Genomic DNA, 21,396 nt, shown 5'->3' on the forward strand with positions numbered 1-21,396 from the left:
AACCATGACCCTTCTCTGACCTTTATTTTATTCCTTTAAAAAGTGTAATCATTATTTTACTGGGAAGAATACATAACACACTGTGTGTAAGACAACTGTTAAATTACCACATGTCAACATGGCAGCTGCTGCTTCCTTTTTAACTTCAGAAAGATTGAATCGGCTCCTCTCCTCAATTCCCAGTTTCCCTGACCCCTCTGAAAGGCTTGCTGGTTATGACTTCTGGGTATCAGCTCTATTTATGAGTGGAGGTACTCACACGATTTCTCTGTGAGGTGATAAAATGGTAGAAACATGAACATTCCGGTGTGTTTCTGACTCAGGCTGACCAATAGGTAAACACCTGGGAAGTACCTGTTATTTTGCTTTCTAGACAGCTCAGTAGGATGCTTTTGCTCTGGGGGCCACCATGGAATCACAAGGTCTCATGTGGTCTCTTATGTGTAAATAAGTAAGGCTCTACTTTTCTTCACTCAAAAGAATGGTTTGTGATCCAACCATCATATGTGAAGGATTAAACTAAGTCCCAAATATCTTAACTCCATTTTTTTCTTTTTTGACAAAAAGTAGACACTTATCATGGTATATACATTAGGTATTCAGTATCAGGCCTTCACTATGTATATTTTGGAAAGTATCTTTTATTCCTTTCACTCTTTTTATTAAGTGTCAAAATGATTTATTTCTCTTGCATTTTGGTAGTCCTGCACTATTCTAAGGCTTCTAGAAGTAGCTTATGATCATTTCATAGGTTCATGTATCAAATTGAAAGGGAAGGTCAAACATTTAATGAACTATGTTTTTCTATATGATAAAAGTTCTTTTTGCATAATCTGTCATATAAGCTGGTAAAAAAGAATGTTTCCTTTAGAGACTCATAAATTTCCCAAGTAACTGCATTAAGTTCATTGCAAAGACCACTTTCATCCACTACAGATAAAATTCAGCGTCTGAAATTAATTTCAGTGCTATGAAACAAACCCAAACGAGCCTGACGTCTAAAAGCTTTTCTTCATTGATATCTTAACACATAGTAATATATAGTTTTAAAAACTTTTTGGTTGATTTCTGCTGAAATCCTGCTTTCATTATAGTTTTATTGAACTCTCCTGTGATTTTAAAGGAAAGAAGTGTATGTGTGTGTACACATTTCTTATTTTAAAAAGTCACATAAGAACTGGAAAAGAGACTAAAAATAATTCACTCTTCCCATGGTTTTGTGAAAAGAATGTTTCTGCTTTCTTAAAATAAATGAGACCTGTAAGACCAACTGTAACCAAGCTTTTGGGGGCGTGTGACAGATGATGTCTGTAAAACTCTTAGGGCCTCGGGGGAAAGGCTCTATATATAAAGAGAAGAGCTATTAAAAAGTAAGTGCTTATGTGAAGGTAAACTACAATTCTTAGTTTGAGATTCATATTTCCACTAGCTGAAAAGAGAGCCTCAGTAAAAAGCATTTGTGAGGCTGGTCCCGCCTGAGACAGTGAGCCGCCGTGTTTCAGACAATGTCCCTGGAAGGAGACTAATCCTTTTCCATCACTCAGTCCCACCCTCAGCGCAATAAAACATTTGCGCATTCTGGAAAGCTTCCCCCACGAGGCACAAACCTCTGGCCCTACTCCTTTATGTTTCTCTGCCTTTCTTCCTTCTGCCCCGGCCCCTCTCCAGAAGCCTCTTAAACTACAGGTCTCAGCTGTTTGAGTTTCCCCCTATCTTGCCTTGAGCCATGATACCCATATTTCTAAACAAGCATCCCAATTTCTTTTCTCATCTCCATGATTTTCTCAGACGGTAGATGATAACGATTCCTTCCACAGACTTTTCACAAGGAACTGAAACTCCTTAAAATATCTTTTCCTCCTTCAAACTTCTCTATCCTTCACGTATCCCAATCCTAGAGGAAAATGAATTTCTTCCATTGCAATGTTACCAAGAATTGCAACCGCATTTCTTGTCTGCCTGTATAACAACTCCAGCGCGTGCTGGCTCCTCAGGAGCTGGTCCCCCGCTGTCCTCTGTAGACGTCATACCTCCAATATTATCTTTTCCTCTTTATTATCAGCCACAGAATTCTTTCCTTATTTGCACATGTTATTACATTTGACCGTTCTTTTGTTGTTGACACTTTTTAGTAATGAATATATATACATATATATATAATTGCTAATGTATAATACTTAACATAAGATGAAGTAGTTATTTTTAATTTACTCTTTTAAATTTACGTATAGCAAAGGGATTGCATGAAGCGCCTGGCTTGTTAAATAGTGTTAAATGGAAGCTCAGAATCACCATGAAGAATCACTAAAAATTCTAACCACCTTGCACTCTGAAGTTCAAGAATATATATAATTTACCAATACCACATTCCTGGGAGTTTTCAGTGTCACTGAAATAGTTTAAAATCCCAGCTTTTCCTTGTTTTTGTTTGAGATTACAAGGCAATGTAAGCCATCTTCACAACAGGAAAATTCTGAGCACAAATGCAAAATTCTATTTATGATACTTCAAATATCTGGCAATAGGTCTGTGCTTTTACTATAAAACTAGAAACTGTGCAAGTTTTTCATCAAGTTATAACACAGTTGAAATTCATAGCTAGATTACAATTTGCTTAGTTTAAAATTTCACTGAGTTAAAATGTATATGGAGTTTAAGTAGACAAAATTCTATCTCTCCCACATTCCTTAAAATCTGATATAAACATGATTTAGTCTATATGCCTGGTAGAGAATTCTGCACATTTTAAATCATCTGTTTCTAAAAAGGGTACAATTCCAGTATAATTTAGAGCCAGGAAACTATAATTTAAGAGCACCAAAATCGAATTTAATCACAGATTGAAACTAAGCAAAGAGCACGTGAGTACGTGAATGAGAAACCGTGCGGGGATTTGTTTTCTGTGAACTAGCCCACAAAGGGTGCTCTTTGCAATGAAGAATAGGTAATTTGTGCACAAGTTTCATCACAGGTGTTTTGGGTTAAGCATTCAATTACTGTGGGTTTATAGGGGGGAAAAAAGTGGAATTTATGCTAACATCTTAGAGTGATATCAATGTTTGGGCTCTGATAAATCCTCAAATGAATGTTTTTCAAATTGTGTATTCTGGAGGGAAACTGAATGCTCATATTTGGAACCACTTATCCTTATAACATCAACATGTCTCTAAAGAGCTGTTTTATGTCAGAGGCTCCTTTAATAACCCTGTTTTTAAAGAAATAAACATTTCGAAAGTCACATTTCCCCCCAAAAAATGGTCTGAAATACAAAACGAATCATTTGGGGATGGATCCTTGGTTTGCCAGTCTACCTTCTCCATGATTCTAAACTTTAAATGGTTGTGTTCAGAGGCAGATGTGAATACAATACTCTGACACCCAGGACTTAAATAAAGTCATACAGATCAGGGGAGCAAATCTGGAAATCTTGAAACTTTATCTTCAGTTATGGCAAAATGTAGGTTAAAGCTCCAGAATCACATATTTTCCTGTTGATTCTTGTGTGAAAAGAATGATTATTTCCTTAGAAGATACTATCCTAACCCCATTGTTATTCGTTTTGCAGTTAATAAAACTGAGAAATGTCCCAATATTCACTTCTCAAATTCTTTCTCTTCCCTTGATACCTGTACAGTAATTTTGAAATGAAAGCAAGATGGCCAAAATAGGAATAGTTCTAAAAAAAATTCACATGGAAAGATTTAACGGGCATTCTTTGTTCAAATGTGAAAGATGATAACTCTGGACTCCCATATTTGTCCCCATCACCCCTTTTATTTTATAACCCAAGAATCCTGCGATACATAAAGCTGGGATAATCGGGCACCATGTTCCTTTGGGTCCAGTTGCCATCAGTGGGATCACTGGAACGCTGATACATCCTTCGGAGAAGCATTTCTACCTCCTCTCCCATTTTGCGTGGAAGATTCCAAGTGAATGTAAACTTGAACAAATCCCAACAATCAAGTTCTTCTCCCTCTCTTGCTCTAACCCTGCCCATTTCCTCCTCCTAGTGAACAAGATCAGGACACGGATATGACGTAAAGAAAGTGTCCTTCTATTCTAGGACCGTTTATTCCCATGACTTGCCCTGCCCCTCACTTTGGGACAGTTTTGGATCTAACTTCCAAAGCCATCAGATTGCTGCTTGGCTCCGCTTTGAACTGCTGCAGCTCTCTGTAGCTGGTGCTGGTGCAGTAGGTCATCTTGAACCCACCTACACTCTGGGGCTGCCACCTTGTACCAGTGTGGAGCTACTTGGAAACCACTTTTCTGATGTAGGAAGAATCTTTGGCCATCACTTGTGTTACATCATTAACCAAACTCCAAAGGAGGGCTCCCTTGCTCTCTCAGGATTTTACAGGGACTTTGGGTAAAAATAGGTCTCTTAGATTTCCATGAATCCCCCTGGTTCTTAGGGAATTAATCATGCAAACATTGGAGCAAGGCCAGAAGAAAGACTGAGTTACAGACTCAAAATCCCTGCTTCCTCATACTCACTGGGACATTATTCTGAATCTGTACTCTAGGGGTTCACCTTTTCCTCATGATGAGTTCTCTCCCTCTAGGTCTTTCTATTCTCTTCCAAATATATGCCTGGTGAATTAAGCTTACCCATGTTCTTCTAGCTCTGCCTAGACTTGTCTGAATCCTAGAACGATTAAGCTTGGATTCCAAGCTGGTGTCCCTTATCACCATTTTATTACTCTTTTTATTCCCCCAGGTCATTTTTATTTCCACTTTATATTCTTTTATATTTTTTTTCAGTTTTCTATACATATATATTCTTTATATATAGTATATAATGCACATATTTACATATATATTCTTTTTCATATTCTTTTCCATCATGGTTTATCACAGGGTATTGAATATACAGCAGGATCTTGTTGTTTCCTACCCACATTTTTTAATGAGAAGTCAAAAATAAGGATCAGCTTTGAGAAATAAAACCACTGTAATACACATCTAAGTATATAATGGTTTTCCTAAATGAAAATGTTTTAGATAGGTTTCTTTACTGATATATTTGCAGTATCTAAATCACCCTGTATCTTTAATAATATAAGTCAGCATTGTTAAATAGATTTTATAAAAGATTCCTTATTTTTAATACTTGCAATAGAGTCTGGATTTCTTTAGCACTTCTAAGGAAAGCGACTGTTCAGCCCTATTCAAAAGGTTCAGTCAACATCATCAGTGGAGGTGTAATGTGTCTGAAGGAGAAGGCCAAATAATGCTTCCATGGTGTAGCTCAAGATCAAGACCCACTGAGCAAGTATTAACTTATGGAATCTTAATAGTTACCTCATTGCTGAAGTGGAAAGGAAACCAAAAGGAAACTTAATAATATCAAAAGTTATTTTAAAAGGAGTTCACGTTTGTTTGAAGGGGACTTTGCCTCACACACAATATCCCCCTTTGTAAAGACCAAGAAACCCATATTTGTCACACACACACACACACACACACACACACACACCCCTTTATAGTTTTCAAAGCGTCAATCTTGAGAGCAATCTTCTTTCTCCAGAGTTAAAAATCAAAATATTGAAAGTCTTTCAAATAATTACAAAAGGTACCCTCTTAGAAACCCAAGAAATTTGGGATTTTGGTTTCAGTGCTTATTTAATGAGAAAAGGGTCAGTGTGTTGTAATGAATAGAAAACTGATTTTACTGTATTCCATTTGTGCGTCGTGTGGCAACGTATTTCAATATTAGAAAGATCATCTATTAAAAATGATTTCTGCAGTTATCCATGTATACAAGTAAAAAATTTCATTCCTGTTAAATTAACACTTCATTAAAACATCAAACTCAAAGCTCAACAAATACTTTTTATGTTGTGTTCCAGGACAGAAAAAAAAAAAATCCAAAATTTAAAGAACAGATCGCCAGTTATTCTAGTCCATCACAGTCAAGTTTCTCAGTTCTGTTTTTCTTTTTTTCTTTGCTGTGCTCTCTGTCACTGGAAACATCTTAAACCAATTTCAAGTGCTACACCTGAATAAACATGTTGTAAAAGTGTTTATGTATTGAGGTGGGTCAGTTCAAGGTATGGTATTTGGCTGGAACTTCTAATTTCTCTTTTTACAGCAAAAGGGCTGCCAGAAGGAGGAAGTCTGAGCTGAATTAATACATTTGTTACAGTGGAAGTAGAATGGAAACTACTCTGACCACAAATCAAACTGCCTCTTTCATTTATGCCAGTGATAGAGTTTTTCTAAGAAATATAGACTCTGGCATGGAGCCACTGTAAGTTTGCATTTAAAAGAGAAACCCATAGGCTTATTTGTTTAAGGTTTACTGCTCTGATTATTTTGAAGTTCTTTCTCTGCTAGGATGGAGTGGAGTGGCATTTGGGAAGGGAGCGGCTATTTTCATGTTTGTAGGAATGTAACAAGTTTTCCCAATGAGCGATTGTTGAGGACACCAGTGAATGCTGTCCGCATTGATACACATGCATTTTTTCAACCAGTATCTCCACATTTGAAGGACTTCTGTGTCCCTCGCAACAGCTGCACCACCTCACTTAACACAGTCTCGTTTTCTGACGGTAGAAGGTCCCTGCACAATACAAGTATACACAAAAGTGTTTATGCTGCCAAAATAAATTGTGTTAAGAGCAAGAGTTTATTTGCTAAAATGCCATTGATGCCATTTCAGGGACTTGATTTCTTTCTTCCAAGGTGGGTTAGGTCTTATAATGCACTGAAGCTGCTGTAGAGTCTTAACTGAATAAATATTTTAAGAAAACTTGCACATCCCTCCAGGGACAAGGCACGGCCAATCATGCGCGTATTTCTAACCACATGATATATTACTCTGAAAAGATTGGTAACTTTCGTATCTGGAGTAGAATTTGTTTTTTGCACAAGCTTTGAATAATTTTCAACTAAATGTACAACTTAAAGTTAAATACTTCATTCTCCCTGGGTAATTTTCATTGAATTTTTTATCAGTCAATGGTTTTCTTTATATATATGCACATATATACATACAAACACACATACGTGCACACACACACAAACATATATATATACACACACATATATATAATTTTCTGGGATATTTATTTTAAATGAAAAGATCATAACAAGAGTGAATTGTAAAATGTGTAACAAATGCCTAACTCCTAACGTATTTGTGAAATCAAATCAAATAATGCATGGAAACCACTAAGAAAAATGCCTACCATAGAGTCAGAAAGTATCATGGTAGATGCCAGTGGTTGCGGGTGTTGAAAGAGATGGGGAAGGGGAACGGGGACTAGCGTTTAATAGTGACATGGATTTCAGTTTGGGCAGGTGAACAATTCGGGACATGGGTGATGGTTGGAGTTGCACAAGTGTGAATGTACCTAGTACCGCTGAACTGTGCAAGTAAGTATGGTTAAAATAGTATATTTTATATTAATATTATGTGACTTTTATCATAATAAAAATATTTAAAAAAGAAAAGAATAATACCTAGTGTACATAGCAAGTGCTCCAAATGCATTTGATACTGTTGTAGTGATGAGTATTACTTTTGCTACCCCAATGGGAGAAGCACTTTATCAACATCTATTTCTTGTCTGTAGGGCAGCTGATTTCTCATCCACTGTAGCACAGGCCCTGGGCGCACTCCTTTTCTGATAAACAACCACAACAGTGGACTCAGAAGGGTCTGGGACACAGACTGCTTTAAACTAAGCTCATCTGGAATTTTTCTCCTTTCTGAGCATTTCCAGTCTTGATTTGCATCCTCTGAAATCCTTTTAATAAACATCATTCAAGTGTGTCCAAGCGCAGAGAAAATTTTGAAATTTTCATGTTTGCTTCAAAATCCTTTACATGGAGAAAGACCTGTTGCTTAGAGTAAAGCTCCATGCCCAGCGGGGGCTTCTGGAAGGATCTTTGAAGTGCTTTAAGTGGATCATAGCTTTGTAAAGTTTGCTGGGCCTAGGCCCGAAGTGAGGAGGGGTTTATCAACCCTGGAAAGTCTCCAAAGAAGCAGGGGAAAGTAGAAACCCCCAGCCAGCCATTCAGCTTTAATCACACGAAGGAAAATTACAAGGCATTTAGTGCAAAAGTGCCTGTAGCTAATATTTCTGAAATCACTGGTTAACACGGCCATTTCCAGGCTGATGGTGGTGAAGCCATTTAGAACGTTCCCAACTTTCAGGTCTGAGAAAAAGCCCATCAGTGAAGGCCTGGGGGTGTTGTGTGGCTAAAGAGTGATACGAAATGGAAAACCAAGAATGGATAACCATCTGTGACAGTACATTTTCCACATTTATGAGATTCTTTGGTCAGCAGATTAAAGGTTCTGGTAGTGTCTTCAAACCTTTACCTCTTCCCACAGACCCTCTGAGCTCACCCCTCAGCAGGTGACCTCATCTCTTCTTGATAAACCCAGTGCCCCTTCCTTGCTCCAGGTCACAGCATCAACGTGAAGTCGGCCGGCCTCGTGGGACGACATGGGCCTCAGTCAAAACAGCCATTCATGGTGGCCTTCTTCAAGGCGAGCGAGGTGCTTCTCCGGTCTGTGAGAGCAGCCAACAAGCGAAAAAATCAAAACCGCAATAAATCCAGCTCTCCTCAGGACTCCTCCAGAGTGTCCAGTGTTGGAGGTGAGATAAAACCAGAGCTGCAGCTCTGCACAGAAGGTCACGGGGTCGTATGTTGCAAATCAAGTAGCCACAGTAAATTTACCCTCTGGTGTACCCTCATTTGGTCTATTAAATCATCCGGCCGTGTTTCTCACATCCCCCAAATGTTTCATCAACGAATCATTCAGTAATTCATTTTAAAGTAAGTGGGACTTACCTCAATCTGCTGAAAGATGCAATTCAAATTCAAATCAAGCTGGCAATAATAAAATTATTAAATGGCTACATCAACAAAAGCTAGTCCAAATTGAACTCCACAACTTGTGGGCTGACCGTTCCCAGGAATCTCACTTATGGATGGGTAACAAGTAAATTAAAAATAAAAGCATTACTTTGGTACTTAAAACAGTATGTGTGAATCATGAGCTTAATTTTTTTGGACAAAAGAAGCAGGGTAGATTGTATGGAAATTGAGATAATATTTATATTTCCATTAATTATTTAGAGGGATGTTATGTAGATAATTTGCTTTGAGTGTGTGTATACATATACATGCTCATATGAAATCAAACAAAATGTTGTAAATGCACAGTTGATCCCACTATGTTTGCAATTTAATCTATTAATTGATAGAGAGATAAAAAATACACTTGATCTGAACTCATCTAACTGAGAAAATCTGAAGCAGTTTATTCCTATACTTTGTACCAATAAGTACCTTGTTTAGTTTTAGTTGCAAACAAATTTTTATAAGCTGTTCTTAGATGAAAATGATGGCTATTTTATTCCTAGGAATTGTCTTATCTATGAAAAATAACCCTATTTGAAGGAGAAAGCTCGCCCTAGAACAGCCCTAGTTAGGACGAAGTGTTTGTTCATTGTAAAATGTGTATTCTTCTCTGTTGGTGGCCACCATACGCAGTGTACTTGTGAGGCACCATGAATGAACTGGTGAACAAAACAGATATGACCTCTGCATCGGTATTTCAGCAAATGCGAATGTTTTGCTCTTCCAAAAAGACACATCCACACAGTGTTTGCCATTAATGATTATAAATGAAACAAAAATATACAGAAATTTTTTTTATCCTGGTACTCTTAGCAAAAATACTAAGTGGAATTCACTGGAACCCTCCTAGAGTGAAGGCACAGGAGAAGTGTGTTAGAAAGAAGTCTATTTTGTATATCTAACAACAGAAGCAGAGGGAAGAGTTCTGTGAAATTGCATTATTGTAAATTACATTCTACACAGAAATCCATGCTTTAAAATAATTTTCCATCAAATAAGCTTCACTTTTTCAGTTGAAAGTAAATGTGATATTAGTGCCTTATTACAAGGCTATTTTATAAAGATATTCACAAGATATTTAGTTTGGCAAAATTTTTAATTGCTTAATATGAAAGATGGAGAAAAATAACTTTCTAAGAACTTTTCTTCCTTGTAAATACTAGCCTGTCAAAGTTGTATATTTTTCTTTTCATATAGAATGGTTCTGAAATGGGTTGAAATGTTTTTAATTTAATGTAGCAGATTGCATTAAGAAAAAGATTTGTTAAATCTTGAATAGTATAGTAAATAATTTTTGAGAAAATGTCAAAGGGAAAAGTCACCTGTGTATTATTAGAGCTGGTAATGACTCTGGCAGAGGTGTTCCAGCAACTGAAATCATCTTTCTCCCTATTGGTGAACTCTATTTATCTTCCCTTCCTGACCACAAGTAACAAATGTGCTTCTATAACTAGATATGAATAAAATACATGAAGCAGAAATCACATAACTTTTCACCAGTTTCCTAACACCATTTAGAGTACAAAATTATTCTAATACAGACCAATATTTTCTTTTTAAAAAGTGTGTCATTGGCACCCATTTCTGTGAAATATGTAGTAGGTGGTTTTGGAACATGTTCATATTTTGATAATAAGAAGAAAGAAAGTAGTTGGTTTGTGTGTATGAGACTTAACCTTTCAATAGGTAGTAATCAAACAGGCAGGAAAAAGTCTCATAGGATTTGGCCCCAAAGACAGGGGTTTAATATAAACATAAAATCTGATACTTAGGAGACTTGAAATGCTAGTGAAATTTCAAAATTATCCAAATATAAATAGAAAATGCTGTAATACTACCTGGCTTTTACATTAAAACACTGTGTGAAGACGCCATAACTAAGGTCAGTAGGGAGAAGGGAGAGTTGTATTAGAAGTTTACTTGGTTGCATTTTTTTTTTTTTGCAAAGCGTATTCTCAAATGTTAAAAATCTCCAACAGTGCAGAACCCAAGTCATTCTTGCTGTCTTTACCTCATCCCTTTCTTCTTTCAGAGTCCTGTCTTCTGACTTCTCAGTGCCCTTTTATTGTTCTGTGCTCCTGTGGGAGAACCTAGAACAGTGTCCAACACAAAACAGCAACTTCACAAACACACATTCAGGAAATTAACATGGTCACTGTATGGGAGAACTCGCTTCCTTTTTCAGCTATGTATATATAGAACCACTGCCCCTGGATTTTCAGCAGAAACCCTCTGTTTTTGCTGCTGTTTAGGTTTTTAGCAAGAACTTTGAGCAGACACTTTGTGAGAGATGTTACTTATTTCACAATGAGCAGGCACCATTGATTTGCCTTTGAACTTGGGTTTAGGGGAAAGGAAATGTAGGCAATAGCTAAATATTAAGGTAACCACCCTTTGGGTTGGAGAGGCACTAAATTGATAAGATTTTAAAGAACCTACCAGGAGCAAGATGCTATTTTAAGGACTATAGCATTCAAAATTTAAAGTATTTACAAGGCACAGAGCTAGTTCTTGTTTACTGCAGAACTGCTTGAAAAGGTGCTTATTGCAAGCTTGGTGCCCTGCCTTGCCTGCAACTCCCAACTCTGACAGGTGCTATATCTTGCCTAATGGATACAATGAAAAGTCATCCCTCTTGGACAACCATTTTAATCAAAACCAGAAAGAACAATCTGTTGGAATTATTTATTTAGAGTGCATTGTTATATGATTAATACATAATTTTATTTTTAAAAAATAATCACAAATAAAGCTAAAATTCTCCTTCAATCATTTCTTTTAAGATAAATTATGCTGATACACTGTTATTAACAGAATACAAGTACTTCCAAGGTTTTTCCTCCTATATGTGCATCACTTTTGGAGGATATAATTTTATTATGTGTTATACAGAGATATATTCTTTTTCAGATTCTTTTCTCTTAGAGGTCATTATAAGATCCTGGATGTTGCTCCCTGTGTGGTACAGTAGGTCCTTGTTGTTTATCCATCTTATATACAGTAGTGTATACCTGCTGATGCCAAACTCCTAATTTCCTTCTCCTCTTCCAACCCCCTTTGGTAGCTTTAAGTTTGTTTTCTATATCTAAGTCTGTCTTTGTTTTGTACATAAGTTAATTTGTATCTGTTTTTTTTTAGGATTCCACATATGAGTGTATCACATAATATTTCTCTTTCTCTGTCTTACTTATTTCACTTAGTATGATAATCTGCAGGTCCATTCATGTTCCTGCAAATGGCATTATTTCATTCTATTTTATGGCTGAGTAATATTGTATCAATATTACTTTGATTATCAATATTACATTGATAATCAATATCAATTATCTAATATTACATTGATAATATCAATGTAATCAATTGTAATCAATTGTAATCATTGATTACAATCATTGATTATGAAATCATTGTAATCAATACAATTATCAATATTACATTGATAATATCCATTATCAGTGGATAATATTGTATCCATTGTATCAATACATGTTCACTACATCTTTTTTATCCATTCGTCTCTTGTTGGACATTTAAATTGTTTTCATGTCTCGACTTTGTGAACAGCACTGCTATGAACACTGGGGTGCATGTGCCTTTTCAAATTATAGTTTTCTCCAGATGTATGCTCAGAAGTGGGATTGCTGGATCATATGGTAGTTCTATTTTTAGTTTTTTAAGAAACTTTCAGACTGTTCTCCATAGTTGGCACCAATTTACATTCTCCCCAACAGTCCAGGAGGGTTTCTATTTTTATGAACCTTTTTAAGAGCAGTTTTAGGTCCACAAGATTGAAAGACTGAAGATACATAGATTTCCCATGTACTCCTTACCCCACAAATGCATAGCCTCCTTCGCTATCAACATCACTCACCATGGTGGTGCGTGTCTTACCGAAGATGAACCTACATGGACACATCACAATCAACTACAGTCTATGGTTTACCTAATGTTCACTCTTGGTATCATATAGTTGGTCTTATGGATTTTTTAAACAACATATTTCAGTCATCTTTCAAATTAGTGACTTCATTTTTTATACTGCTACAATATATTCAATACTGCTTTTGTCAGAATTTATTTAGTCATATCGCTCTTAAAAAGACATTTTGGCTGTTTTTAAATTGGGGCTTTCAAAATCAATGCTGCAGTAAAAATCCTGCAAGGCTGCACCTGTGAGAATGGTTTTAATCCACATGGTTTTTATAGTAATTAACACCAAAACCTGTTATCTGTGCTCTGAATATGCAAAATTTTGAAAATCCCTTCTCAAATGATAGTTATTTTGTTACATAGATCTAGTTCGATCCATCTTTTTATTTATCTATTCATCTGTGTGTGTGTGTGTGTGTGTGTGTGTGTGTGTGTGTGTGTATGCATGCACGAGCTCAGTTGTGTCTGACTTTGCAACACTATGAAATTGTAGCCCTCCAGGCTCCTCTGTCCATGGGATTTCCCAGGCAAGAATATTGGAGTGGGTTGCCATTTCCTTCTCTGGGGGATCTTCCTGACCCAGGGATAGAACCCGTGTCTCCTGCTTGATGGGCAGATTCTTTATCACTGAGCCACCTGGAAAGCCCCATTCATCTGTACCTTTATCTTTTCTTCTGTCATGTAACTCTGGGTCCACCTCTTAGTAGCTGTGTAATCTTGGACAGGGCATGTCACATCTCTCTATTTCTTCATCTGGAAAGTGGGAACATTAATAATACCTGCCTCATAGAGTAAAATTACTTGAGTTGCAAGGATTAAACGAGTTAATGGGTATAAAGGATGGAGAACACTGTGTATACTCATTCAGGGTTAAACATTATCATTATTACCAAATTAGGGTTCGATTTCTCCAAACTGGTGCCTAAAGAGTTCAGACTTTTGCATCAGTACCCATTCCCCTGATCACTTATTGTCAAGTTTCTATCTAGAGAGAATTCTAGAGATGATATGTCTGGGTGTGGTTTATTGTAAAATATTTATTCATTGTTAAATAAGCACCACAGCGTGACACAGCATTAACTATCTGATCATGGAAGATGGGTAGCATCCGAATCTTGCTTCTGAAAAGGCCTTCTGTTAGACAGTGGCAAAGACGTGCATGCTAGTAATTATCAGGTGATCAATTCTGCTAGAGTAGGTACAAGGAAGTGTGGGAGCAGTAAGGATAGAGCATGACTCCAATGAGAAAAAACAGACATTTTTCAGAAATGGAGGTGAAGCCATGTCAGATCTTACATGCAGTTACAGAACCACACAGCAGTGTCTGATGGCCACGTTGTACTAGTATTCTTGTATGAGAGCAGTGTGATATCAGCTAGAAAATCATGCAGGGACCAAGTCATAATGGTCAGTAACTGTGGTGTTTCCATGCAGGCATTTGGAAAAAGGAGTGTCACCATCAGATACGCATTTTAAAAAGTTCAATTTGGCATCAGAAAGAAGGATGGGATGCCAAGGGGAGAAACTGGATGCCAAAATATGATTAGGAATCTAGTCTAACACTCCAAGCAATGAAGATTATAGATTGGAGACAGGGGAAGTGGGAACCAAAATATGTGGAATGGAGTCAGCAGGACTCCAGAGATGGGCGTGGAAGTGGAATATGTAGAATGCAGCCTTGAGCCCCAATGGTTAGATGAAGCACAAGACTTGAAGCTGCTATAGAAACTGGAGTAAGAGAGAAACATTAAGGATGGATCCTCTACTGGGAACATCAGTACTTTGAGTAAAGGCAAAAGAGAAAAAGCAATTCCAACAACAAGGCAAAAGACTTAGGGTCAGAGAGCAAAGAGGAGTTAGGGATGACAGGTTATCCTAGGACCAAGTTCCCAAAAAGGATGTTGGGGGAGTGTGAGGTAATCAAGGGTGCAAAGGACTTCTGATAGGTTAACTAGGCTAGAGGTTGGTCGCTTAATTGGAAGTGTAGATGGATTTAATGTAGGGTAGGAGTGAGAACAAAAGAAAATCAAGAACTGTATTTATTAAATATTCTGGCTTGAACCACTAGATCCTGTTAACCAAGTAGAACGAACGGAAAGAGTGTGAGGTCAGAAGCCAAAATAGTGAGTTGGAGGCATTTGAGAAACTTTCATGCACAGACATCTTGCAGGCATTTGGAGACAGGTTTGTGGATGGGTTTTTATGTCAACAAGCTCTAAGGTGAGCACGTCCTCTGCATCATCCACAGAGACACATTGTTGAGCAGAGTCAAGCAAACACACCAGACAATTATTATGTTGTGGTGTCTGTTCTGTGTCACACATTCGTACGCAAATCCCTACACAAATAAATAACTGTAATTCCTACTGGGTTATATCCCAGTTCGGTGAGGAGTTCATTGGATGTGGGACTTGGGGATTAAACTAGGGTAGCAGTAGCATTTGAAATCCCTCATCTTTGGGAGTGGTGTTATTTGTTTGGGATTTATCATGATTTTCTCTACCCCAAAGGCCATGTCAAAATTTACATTATTGAATAGTCTACAGTAGCACTGCACCTGCTATTTTATAGCCACTTCATGCCTCCATTCATCTTACATTTTCATTTTCTGTTAATTAATGAACATCCTGCAGTGTGGAGGCTGATGTCTGTGACCTCCCTCGGAGTATTAAGCAAGAGATGCTGACGTCTCCTCCTTTGTTTTGAGACACAGCATCTCGTTCTATTTGGCTTGTTTAAGCTGTTGATTGTTTAAATTTTGAATTCTATTTTGGACTTTTTTTCCTTCTCTTTTACAGATTTAACTATATTTTATTCCTCAAAGACACTAACACTGGCGCTTAAAGGGAAAAGAATCCTGTACCAGTTTGTGGAGTTTTTTGATTTTCCTTTGTGCTCTTCACAGCTTAGCTAGCGTGTCTTCATTTATCTGGTAGTTTCTTTGGGGACTAGTGGACAAACCATTGAGGCCCTATGTAGATCTCAGAAGTTTTATTAACCACTCATTTCACTTTTTTTCTAACACAAAATGAATTTTAACAAATCAAACTAAGACAAAGATTAAATTTGTATTATTGAAATGAGAAGGGGGGACTGGAAGAAGGCAGTCAAATAGTTATCATATAAATACTAAGGATGTAATATGCAACATGATAAATATATTTAACACTGTTGTATGTTATATATGAATGTTGTTAGAAGAGTAAATCCTAAGAGTTCTCATCAGAAAAAAAAAGAATATCTTTTATTTCTTTAATTTTGTGTATATCTGACATCATTGTCCAGTAGCTAAGTCGTGCCCGACTCTGTGATGCCATGAACTGCACCACACCAGTCTTCCCTGTCCTTCACTGTCTCCTGGAATTTGCTCAAACTCATGTGCATTGATTCGGTGATGCCATCCAACAATCTCATCCTCTGTTGTCCCTTTCTCCTCGCACCTTCAATCTTTCCCAGCATCAGGGTCTTTTCCAACGAGTTAGGTCTTCGCATCAGGTGGCCAGAGTATTGGACTTGATCTCCAGCATCAGTCCTTCTAGTGAATATTTAGGGTTGATTTCGTTTAGGACTGACTGGTTGGATCTCCTTGCTCTCTAAGGGACTCTCAAGAGTCTTCTCCAGCACAGTTTGAAAGCATCAATTTTTTGATGCTCAGCCTCCTTTGTGGTCCAATTCTCACATCCATACATGACAGCTTTGACTATATGAACTTTTGTTGGCAAAGTAATGTCTCTGATTATTAATATGCTGTCTAGGTTTGTCATGGCCTTTCTTCCAAGGAACAAGCGTCTTTTAATTTCGTGGCTGCAGTCACTGTCTGCAGTGATTTTGGAGCCAAGAAAATAAAATCTGTCACTGTTTCCACTTTTTCCCCATCTATTTGCCATGAAGTGATGGGACCAGATACCATGATCTTGGTTTTTTGAATGTTGAGCTTTAAGCCAGCTTTTCCACTTTCCTCTTTCACTTTCATCAAGAGGCTCTTTAGTTCCTCTTCACTTTCTGCCATAAGGGTGGTGTCCTCTGCGTGTCTGAGGTTATTGATATTTCTCCCAGCAATCTTGATTCCAGCTTGTGCTTCTTCCAGCCCAGCGTTTCTCATGATGTACTCTGCATATAAGTTAAATAAGCAGGGTGACAATATAAAGCCTTGACGTACTCCTTTTCCTATTTGGAACCAGTCTGTTGTTTCATGTCTGTTCTAGCTGTTGCTTCCTGACCTGCATACAGGTTTCTCAAGAGGCAGGTCAGCTGGTCTACTTTCTGATCCTTTTAAGAATTTTCCACAGTTTGTTGTGATCCACATAGTCGAAGGCTTTAGCGTAGTCAATGAAGCTGATTTTTTTTTTTTTAATTCCATTGCTTTTTCTATGATCCAGGGGATGTTTGGCAGTTTGGTCTCTGGTTCCTCTGCCTTTTCTAAATCCAGCTTGTTCAGCTGAAAGTCCTTGATGAATCATGGATGTTCACTAAACTTACTGTGGTGATCATTTCATGATGGATGTAAAATCAAACCATTATGCAGTATATCTTAAAGTTGTACAGTGCTGTATGTCAATTACTTCTCAATAAAACTGAAAGAATAAATAATCAAATAGCTTCTAAAACATAAATGTGGATATTTTTTCCAGAAATTGATCATAAACAAATTGGCAAAAAGTATTTAACAATAGTCAATATTTTGGTTTCCCAATATTATTGCCAATATTATTACTGGTTTCCCAATATTATTGCCATTAACAGGCAAAACAGAAATCCTGTGTCTGTGATACCTGCCTTGTGATTGAGGAATGCTTTTCTAGTGTTGGCTGTGACTTCAGAATGTGTAGTGGTTTCTGGTGATACTCTTGAATTCTAGGCAGGTTTGTCAAGAGCAGCATCATGTCCAGCTCGTTTTCATATTTGAAGGGTTGCTGATCAATGTTTTTTAAAAATATAAATCTGATTTCTTTGCCTTTCCTCTCAGAGGTTTTTCTGCCAACCATTTAGTAAAGCTAACTACAGACTTTGCTGGTTTGGGTACAACATTTACTCGGTATCCATTAATTTTTATTTCTGACCAACTAAGCATATGGTCCTAACACTCTATGAAATCAGACTCTTGGAACCAGATTCTGTTATAAATTTCATTGCTCGTTACCTTTATGTGATGTTGCAATATATACATCACTTAGCCTGCATGAAAAGCTGTATAGATGGAACAGATCTATTTTGACTTTTAAGTTTTACTTTCTTTTTTTATAAACATGGAATTCAAATGGTCATAGACATAGTTATGGTTTTTCACATATACTTGAATGTGTTATTGGATATAAGGTCTTTATTCACATTCAATGTTTTTCTATTAAGGCAGGGATGGATGAATAAATATTCTCATGATTGTCTGATGCAGGGTTTGGCAACATAAGCCATTGCCTGTTTTTGTACAACCCAATTGCTAACAATGGTTTTTACATTTTTAGATATGTGAAAAAGAATTAAAATAAATAATATTTTGTTTCATGCAGAAATCATGTGAAATTCAAATTTTAAGATCCACAAGCAAAGTTTGTTTGAAATACAGTCACATCCATCCATTTATCAATACATACTAAATCCTGATTTCATGCTACTGGGGCAAAGCTGAATCACTGTGAAGGAAACCCCATAGCCTGAAATATATTATCTGTCCTTTTTGAGAAAAAATAAATTGCTCTCCCTTGCTCTAATGCATAGTTGACACTTTTAAAAATTTTTTTAAATATCAAAAAGTTTATGCAGTCAAACTAATACCAGACTTGAGTTATTCCTCTTCCCTAAAAATGATACAGTGTTCAGACTTACCCATTTCATGGTATTGTACTTATTGTTACTTTATGCTGCTTCATTGCTTGGACACAGTTAACTTTTTTTTTGCTATTTCCATTAAAAGTTTACCCAAAGAAGAAGGGTGCTGAATCTCAAATCAATTCTCTTTCCTCCGCTTTCTGTCATTATCTGTATATTTATTTTTTCAGATCTTTTAGCTTGTTGTTAATGAAACAGCGAGCATCTTAAGGACAGAACTCGCATTCATTCTCTTGTGCTCAGTGTTGGCATATAGGTGCTTCCTAGGTGTAGTTACCATGTGAGTGATTGCATGCAAGCATGAACAAAGTGTCAGAGTGTCCTTGCTTGAGTTTTCTATATTTTCTTTGACCGATGTGTGTTTATGATAGGAAAGTTTTTAAATTTATTTTTAATTGAAGGGTAATTGCTTTACAATCTTGTATTGGTTTCTGCATACATCAACATGAATCAGCCAGAGGTATACATATGTCCACTCCCTCATGAACCTTGTTCCCGCCCGGCTCCATCCCACTCCCCTAGGATGTCACACAGCACAGGTTTGAACTCCCCCCGAGTCACAGCAAATTCCTACTGGCTCTCTGTTTTACATATGTTTTAATGAAGGTCGTCACACACAGGAGTAACACTGGTCTAGAAGTAAAAGGATTTCTGCACTCAGATTTAATCATTACCTTCTTTTCTAGACTCGCGTTAATTAAATAATTAGCTGATGTCACTATGAGAGGCAGATGACAGGATCTGTTAAGACAGGTCTTTTAGATCTTTGATGTGACTTCATTTTCATTAGCGGTTGAGGTTAACGAAGCTGGCAGGTGACACGGTAAGACAGGCTGCTCTTTATAGCAAACGTCTATGTTGGTTTGCCAGAGACACTGTCAGAGTGAAAGTGTTTATTCCTAGAAGAAAACATTAGCTGTCTTCCTTAAAAATAAATTATTTTGCAGTTCCCATCACCCTAAATTTTTTCCTCTTTCACTTTTTTGTGTTGGAAATAATTAAAATGTGTTCCGTTATAAAGCATGAATAGACATTTTCTGTAATGCTCTGGTTTTCTTTTGTATTTTACTTTATTCCAGATGCAAGTGGGATTCTTAATTTTTTTCAACAATTATCAAAGGTTATGAATTTTTCAGATTGTATTCCAAAATAAGTTACGGAAAGCGTGTATTTCCTTTGCTTCAAGCCATTTCTGGAACATTCTGAGGCATCCATTCTTCAGTTCCTAATTATTTATTTAGTATCTACTGTGTGCCAGGCCCTGTTTCTGACATTTGGGGTATCAGAGAACCAAATGGGACCAGGCAAGATATTTACTCCTAGAGAGCTGACACTCTAGAAGGAAGAAAAAGACAAGAAAGAGTGTACATGGTGAACGAGTAAGTGGTGTAACATATTAAGGGGTAGTAAGCAAAATGGAAAAAAAAAATCAGAGCAGGAGGGGAGAGAAATATGAGAGTAGGGGTTAGAATATGACACAGGGGAGTCAGTGAAGGCTCTGTTGACAAGATGATGCTTAAGAGTTGAGGAAGCTCTGAGCGAGCGTTAGCTAAGTAGATATTCAGGGGAAGGGCATTGCGGGGAAGGGTGGGGTTGTTGAGAGGAAAGGAGCTAAGGTGAGAGAAAGCAGACCTGTGTGCAAAACAGCACGGAGGCTGTTTGGAGTACAGTGAAAGAGAGCAAATGGGCCAGAGGGTGATGGGACTGGATCGCGTAGAGCCGTGTGAGCCTTAGTGATACAGGAACCACTGTGAGACTCTATGCTGGAGCATGACAGTCGGTCCACATGGCTACTTTGATGGGATGGGGATGGTGCAGAGCCGGAGGACTAGCAATGAGGATGTGGCAGTGATTCGGGAAAGAGATGATAGTGGCTTCGACCAGAGCCAGTCATGGAGCTGGTGAGGGTGTCTGAATTTCAAATGAAGGTAAAATGTGTAAGGGTTTCCTGACAGATTGGATGTGGAGGTGAGAGGCAAGAGTATGTTTGGACTACAGCGTTTGTTTTGCCTGGGAACTTGCTCGCAGCCATCTGCGGGTGAAATTGGTTTGCGGGTAGGGGACAATCGGAAGCACCACTTTGGGGAATCTGAGTTTAAGATACATATTAAGATAACATGTACCAACTGGAACATCCCAGTTGGTACTTTCCCAGTGCCTGCCTGTGAAAGAATACAAAACGTAGTGTTTGAATGTTTTATGTGCTTAAGTATAGTCAGCACAACTGTGGTTTGGGTTAGTTAATGAATGAGCACTCATTGAGTGGCAGGCGTCAGGCTGCTGTTGTCACAACGCAGAGGATCCAACCCGATCCTCCACACGACCTCTCAAGGTCTGCATTTCACAGAGGCAGAAACTCAGCACAAGTGACTTGCTTGAAGTTCACATAGTTAGTAAGCAGCTTTCACTTTGAGATTCAAACTCAGGTTCTACAACTTCAAATACAGCCTCTTTTTGACTTGATAAGTGATCTCACAAAAGAAATACTAATATACCTGGTAGACTGCCATTTGTTGACAATCTGATTTTCATCTTCAGATTATAACACCAGTGAACAGAAACAAGCCTGTAAAAAGCATGAGCTCTATGTGAGTTTCCGGGATCTGGGGTGGCAGGTAAGAACGGTCCGTCAAATTGGTTGCTGCTTTTCTGCTTTTTATCAATCCTAAATCTCTTGTAATCTTTCCTATACAGTAACCAGTTATTTTTTATAATTTATTTTTTATTGGAGTATCACTGCTTTGCAATGCTGTCTGC

The 21,396-nt window shown here is 37.5% G+C and overlaps 1 protein-coding gene across 1 annotated transcript in view; it reads left to right on the forward strand.

The window, feature by feature from the left end:
- The window catches only part of BMP5 (bone morphogenetic protein 5), a 142,390-nt gene that overhangs the window by 109,967 nt on the left and 11,027 nt on the right, over positions 1–21,396 (forward strand). Inside the window, exons 4-5 of the mRNA XM_061146358.1 lie at positions 8,421–8,615; positions 21,178–21,254. Coding sequence (XP_061002341.1) covers positions 8,421–8,615; positions 21,178–21,254 — 272 coding nt within the window. The remainder of the gene's footprint in view (positions 1–8,420; positions 8,616–21,177; positions 21,255–21,396) is intronic.

The sequence above is a fragment of the Dama dama genome, chromosome 7 (assembly GCF_033118175.1).
Source record: "Dama dama isolate Ldn47 chromosome 7, ASM3311817v1, whole genome shotgun sequence".
Lineage (NCBI taxonomy): Eukaryota > Metazoa > Chordata > Mammalia > Artiodactyla > Cervidae > Dama > Dama dama.